This window comes from Eurytemora carolleeae, unplaced genomic scaffold (genome assembly GCF_000591075.1).
Source record: "Eurytemora carolleeae unplaced genomic scaffold, Eaff_2.0 scaffold578, whole genome shotgun sequence".
Classification (NCBI taxonomy): Eukaryota; Metazoa; Arthropoda; class Copepoda; order Calanoida; family Temoridae; genus Eurytemora; species Eurytemora carolleeae.
In genome coordinates, this window is record NW_019396575.1 from 175,255 (window position 1) to 180,544 (window position 5,290).

The 5,290-nt window shown below is 35.6% G+C and overlaps 1 protein-coding gene across 1 annotated transcript; it reads left to right on the top strand.

Annotated features, from left to right (window-relative positions):
- Positions 1-61: 61 nt before the first annotated feature.
- On the top strand, positions 62-2,938 carry LOC111705772 (spermine oxidase). Its single transcript, XM_023478422.1, has 3 exons — positions 62-253; positions 1,194-1,286; positions 1,510-2,938. Exons 1-3 carry the CDS (start codon positions 89-91, stop codon positions 2,851-2,853), a joined length of 1,602 nt encoding a protein of 533 aa, XP_023334190.1. The 5' UTR covers positions 62-88; the 3' UTR covers positions 2,854-2,938.
- The last annotated feature ends 2,352 nt before the right edge of the window (positions 2,939-5,290 follow it).

Sequence of the window (5,290 nt, forward strand, 5' to 3'; positions counted from 1 at the left end):
ATTGTTAATGTTTGACACCCCCTGTTATTTACATCAAAATAATTCCAATGTTTACACTATCAGCAGTCTGTTTAACTGAGTGGACAGAATGGTTCTCACAATGAGTATACTTTGTATTTTTTTACTATTTGATTTTCTTACAATAACCTCTGGTAGAAGTGTTGAGGGTGGGAAGGATGCTGATGTTCTTATTGTTGGAGGAGGGATATCTGGTCTTGCAGCTGCTGGCAGGCTGGAGAAAGCTGGACTTAAGGTAACCAGGGGCTGATACAGGGGTGAGCCATGGATCAGCCACTCAACCTTGGAAAATTGCTTACCCCTGAAGCCAAATTGCTCACCCCATAGTCTGAAGCTTTAGGGAAGAGATATCCAGATACCGCTAGTCAGCTCTCAATGTCAATATGGGGACTAGCTCAGCTATCAATGTCAACAGGAACACAAGCTCTTAAGCGATCAATGCAAAACCAATGGGCATGATTGTCTTAGCTATCAATGTCAGCAGGAACACAAGCCCACCTATAAATGTCAACACGGACACAAGCTCTTAAGTGATCAATGCCAAACCAATGGTCGATACATATATACAGTGTAGTTTAAGTTTGAATGTATGTTTCTAGGATTTGCATGGATCTATGTAAACATAGTTAAGCTAATCACAATACATGTTTATTCATGCTACATAGTTATTTACAGCATAGATAATTATTAATGTACAACACAGTTCAGGTTTACAGATATCGTGTTACACGATATTTATTATGTGATATTTATTACATATATACCTTGCTTGTCTTTCTGCTTGTTTGTCTGTTTATCTGTTTGTATCCAATAAACGTCAAGAAGGCTGAAAGTTTTTCATAAAATCTGCGAAATTTGTTGTTTTTATTTTACAATGTACACAAACAGAACATGTTCACAATTTAAATGGAAGATGGGCTCGAAGCACCCTAAAAGCATAGTATATTGATATATAATGGTCAAAATGGTTAAACCGATCAGGCCCAAATTGTGTGTGGGACCTCAAATGACCCTGGGAAAGGTCTTTAGATGCTCAAAATTACAAAAATGTGTGTTCAAAAGTTTTTGATTTTTGTTGAATTTTGAAAATCTTGTTTATATTTCACTATCTCAAATTTTATCTTTGTATTTAAACATTTCTACTTCTACTTCTATACACCTTTTCTTTTATTCAGGTTCTAGTGCTCGAAGCTAGGGATAGGCTTGGAGGAAGAATGTTTACTGGAGGTGATGATAATGTTATTGAGTTTGGTGCTCAGTGGATTCAGGTTACTGACGTCTAATTCTTGCATTCATCAGAGAATAAATTAAAAATAAAGAAGATATTTCTCAATTTTAAACATCTCACAAACTTGACTTTTTTCTATCAATCTATCAATTTATATTCATTATAACTATTGAGAAGAAAACATGAAAATTCAAAATTTACTTCTACAGTTTTTCGTTAAAATCACCTTTATTGTATCAACATATGACATTACAATATTTTAGGGTGAAAGCCAGAATCCACTATTTAAGTACGCAAAGTCTCATCACCTTTTGGGAGATGAAATCAGACGGTACGGTGACACTTGGACAGATGATTATCTGCCAGCGGTTGCTTTTACTTCTACTGGGGAGAAAATAGACAGAGAAAAATCAAATTTTGCTCTAAACGTCTTTGAAACTATTAATGAGCTCAGTGATTATGATGATCCTGAACATAGAAATCAATCTCTTGGAGAATACTACTTGTCTAAAGTATATTCAGAAGTGGACAAACTAGACATAGACAATAAACAAGAGATGATTGATATCTTAGAGGGGTTTGAATTCATGATAACCTATGATATTGGTGACATCATCAATAACACTAGTTTAAAACTGTGGGCTGAGACTGAGGAGATTCCTGGTGGTAATGTAATTGTTCCTGGAGGTTTAAAAACCATTATAAATGCTCTTAAAGAGGATCTAGGTGAAGAACGATATAAACTGAACACTGTAGTTGAAGAGATAGCTTGGACTGAAGATGGAGTGACTCTTAGATCCAGCTCAGATTTTTACACAGCAGATCATGCTATAGTCACAATTCCCTTGGGAGTTTTGCAGAGTAATCCAGATCTATTCTCTCCTACTTTAGATGCCAAGAAGAAGAAGGCAATTAAGAACATGCGACCAGGACGAGCCAGCAAGATCTTTCTGCAGTTTGACAATCCTTTCTGGAGAGAAGGAGAAGGACAGATGATATTTCTTTGGACCAAGGAAGAGCAAGAGTCTGCTGTCATGCCCCAGGAATGGTTTAAAATCATTAGTTTTGTGGATGAAGTAGAAGGAAACCCGGATAAACTTATGATTTGGGTGGTTGGGGAAGCTGCTCTTGTAGCAGATAAGCTGGAGGACTCAGAAATTGCTGAAGTAGTGTTTAAGCTTATGCAACAATTTTCAGGAAATCCTAATATAACTAAAATATCCAAGGTTATCAGACATACCTGGCTTACTGATCCCTTCAGTTTAGGTACCTACAGCTATCCATCAATCAATTCTACAGCAATAGACTATCAAGAACTATCCCGCCCTCTGCCATCTATAGAAGTACCACGCCTCCTTTTGGCCGGTGAACATACACATGAGAAATTTTGGGGGTATATGCACGGTGCCATGTTGTCAGGAATAGAACAAGCAGAGAGAATATTGGAGTTTAAAGGTCTTCTTGTCAAGTCTAAAGGGGAAGAAAATACAGTTAATGATCTGGAAGAAGAGGAGGAGTATGGGAATATGGGTAAAGATAAAACAGTAGACAATGATGAAGTCAAAGAAAAAGAAGCTAAAGATGAAGAAAAGAAGGATGAAAAATAGTCAATTCAAGCAATTTTGACCATTCATTAATCATTCCTGTGGTCATGTGAGTTTCCAAAAAATAAATTAGGATTTTAAGCCGTTTTACCGCTTAATGGATAAAGAAAAACAAGGAGACAAACAAACCAAATTTATAAATACATGAAAAGGAAAAAAATTCATAAAGGAATTGAGTCTTTGTCACAATCTCTAATTACCTAAACTGTATATCTTTGCAACCAGATGGTGTATTTCAAACATAAAATGTTCTTACCAAATTCACAGTTTGAAATAACTAAGATCTATGACATTGGGTTGAAAAATAGAGGGATCAGAAAAACATAGTTTTTAGCAAAGACTTAATTTCTGTGTGTTAAAGTGACATTTCATTAGTGGCAATGGGTTTAAAATTTAACCCTATAAAAGTTGTGGGGGTGGGGGGGTCTAAATATATGTAAAGCCTGATAAGATTTTGCACGAACCAGCATTTTAAGCACCCTGAACCCTATGCACTAAAAAAAAAATTTGTTACAAAAAATCTCTTAAATTTCTTTTCATTAAAAGTCAAAAACCTTCACAGTGACAGTGTTAAAAATAAGAGTGCTAGGGCAAAAAAACTAGAGGGGGAGGGGTGTGTCGAACGCCCCCTCGCCAGCCTGTTTAGGGTTACAGGGGTAATTAATTTCCTGATACCTTCAGCAATTTGCTTTTTTCTAACTTTCGGTCACTCAACTCAAAGTAAAAAGGACCAGAGGGCCATGAAAGGGCGGAGGGGGGTAAGGGGTCGTGTGCCCCTCCCTAGACTTGTGAGGTTTGTATTGAGTTTACACCAGACACCTCTTATTCGAGACAAATAAGGCTTGGTCCCATGAGTAATTTTTTTGAGAAAAATCTCTGAGTCATAGTAATTTTGTGTTTAAGTTCCGAAAACTGGTAATTTCCGAAAACTCTTAAAATGTGTATTTTAAACACGAATAAAAGACCAAACTAATAATTAGGCGGGCAACCAACACCCCCACATCTTTTAATAATGGTTGTTGGAATGTATATATCTAGATTTTCCTAAATCCGTTGTTAATGTGCATAAAAAAGCTGGTAAGTATGTGTTTTCCCCACGAAATAGTTCGCTTTAACAAAGACAAAATTCTAAACATATTGCGGGTTTACAGGATCCATTCCAGGTTAAATATATGAACGGGAAAAGTAATTATGAATTGAAATCATTATAAATCAATGCAAGCCACAATTGATACAATGTTTGTAAATGAAAAGATTATAAGAATATATTCATTTTGTTCATTCTCACAATAAAACTCAAGAGAAGTATTGTGACAAAAACCAGTCACGCCCCTAACCCCTTAAAATACCCTACCGTGGGGGAGGCTTACATACCTTTCATTGTTTATTGTTCACTGTTCAGTGTTCATAAAGTAATTGATTGAAAGAGAGGGTGGGGGGCATTTTGAAGATAAAGGAAGTAAGTTTTTGCAACAAACTCTGATTTTTTAATCCCTATATCTTTTCAACCTGATGTCGTAGACCTTTCATATTTCAAACTATTCATTCTTTTAGATTAAAAAGTCAAAAGATTTACACCATCAGGTTGCAAAGATATAGATGTTAGAAATTCAAATTTTTGGCAATAACTCAGTTCCTTTAAAAAAAATGAAGTTTGTGTAAGTATAACTATGTTTTTTTTTAAATTCCATTTTTTTACTTAATTCATCGCAACATTAACTGACAGACTTTTTGACTTAGTAAATTTTGTTTACAGAGATATAAAAAAAATCATTGAATGCAATACAAGAAGAAAAAATCAGTATTGATACTTATTATTCATTTAGGGATCTGCATCAATATGAAATGTTTCCTAAGCACTGCATAAAGTGAATGTTCTAATTTAACCCCCCCCCCCCTAAAATATCCGATACATTTTTAAGAATCATGCTAAAATTCTTCTCTTTTGTAAATTTTTGTTCTCCAGCCATTTAAATAAGATGTTATTTTGTTTTAAAGAATCTTTAATTAAAAAAAAAGTTTTCAGAAATATCCTAAATTTATTTTTGGAGAAAATCCGGGGTCCAATGAAAATTTTAGATAATACATCGTGATGTGGCCACTGTGATCTTGCCAGACTTGCATCAAACATACTGGGTCGACTTTACAGCGGGTAGTCCAGACTGGACGGTACGACTGTATAAATTTACTGTACATGCTGTACCGGCTCGTATCATGCAACTTTAAGAATTGGGTGTGACCGAATTAGGGTTTGCACGCAAGTGATTTTACTCGCGCGCAATTGTGGGCCCTTTTATATCCGCTTAATTTCGCGCCGTGCAATATGAGAACACTTGCGCACAATTCCACACAGTCGCGCACAATTCCGCACAACGGAAATTCGATTAGAAACCCTAGACCTAATATCATGGTTTGATATAAACACCGGAAGCTAATGTTA

Bases quoted from the DNA above. Each gene is read 5' to 3' on its own strand.
- LOC111705772 (XM_023478422.1), top strand. From the start codon at position 89: ATGGTTCTCACAATGAGTATACTTTGTATTTTTTTACTATTTGATTTT. The intron at 254-1,193 runs GTAACCAGGGGC...TCTTTTATTCAG, and splicing joins TGGAGAAAGCTGGACTTAAG to GTTCTAGTGCTCGAAGCTAG. The intron at 1,287-1,509 runs GTTACTGACGTC...ACAATATTTTAG, and splicing joins TTGGTGCTCAGTGGATTCAG to GGTGAAAGCCAGAATCCACT.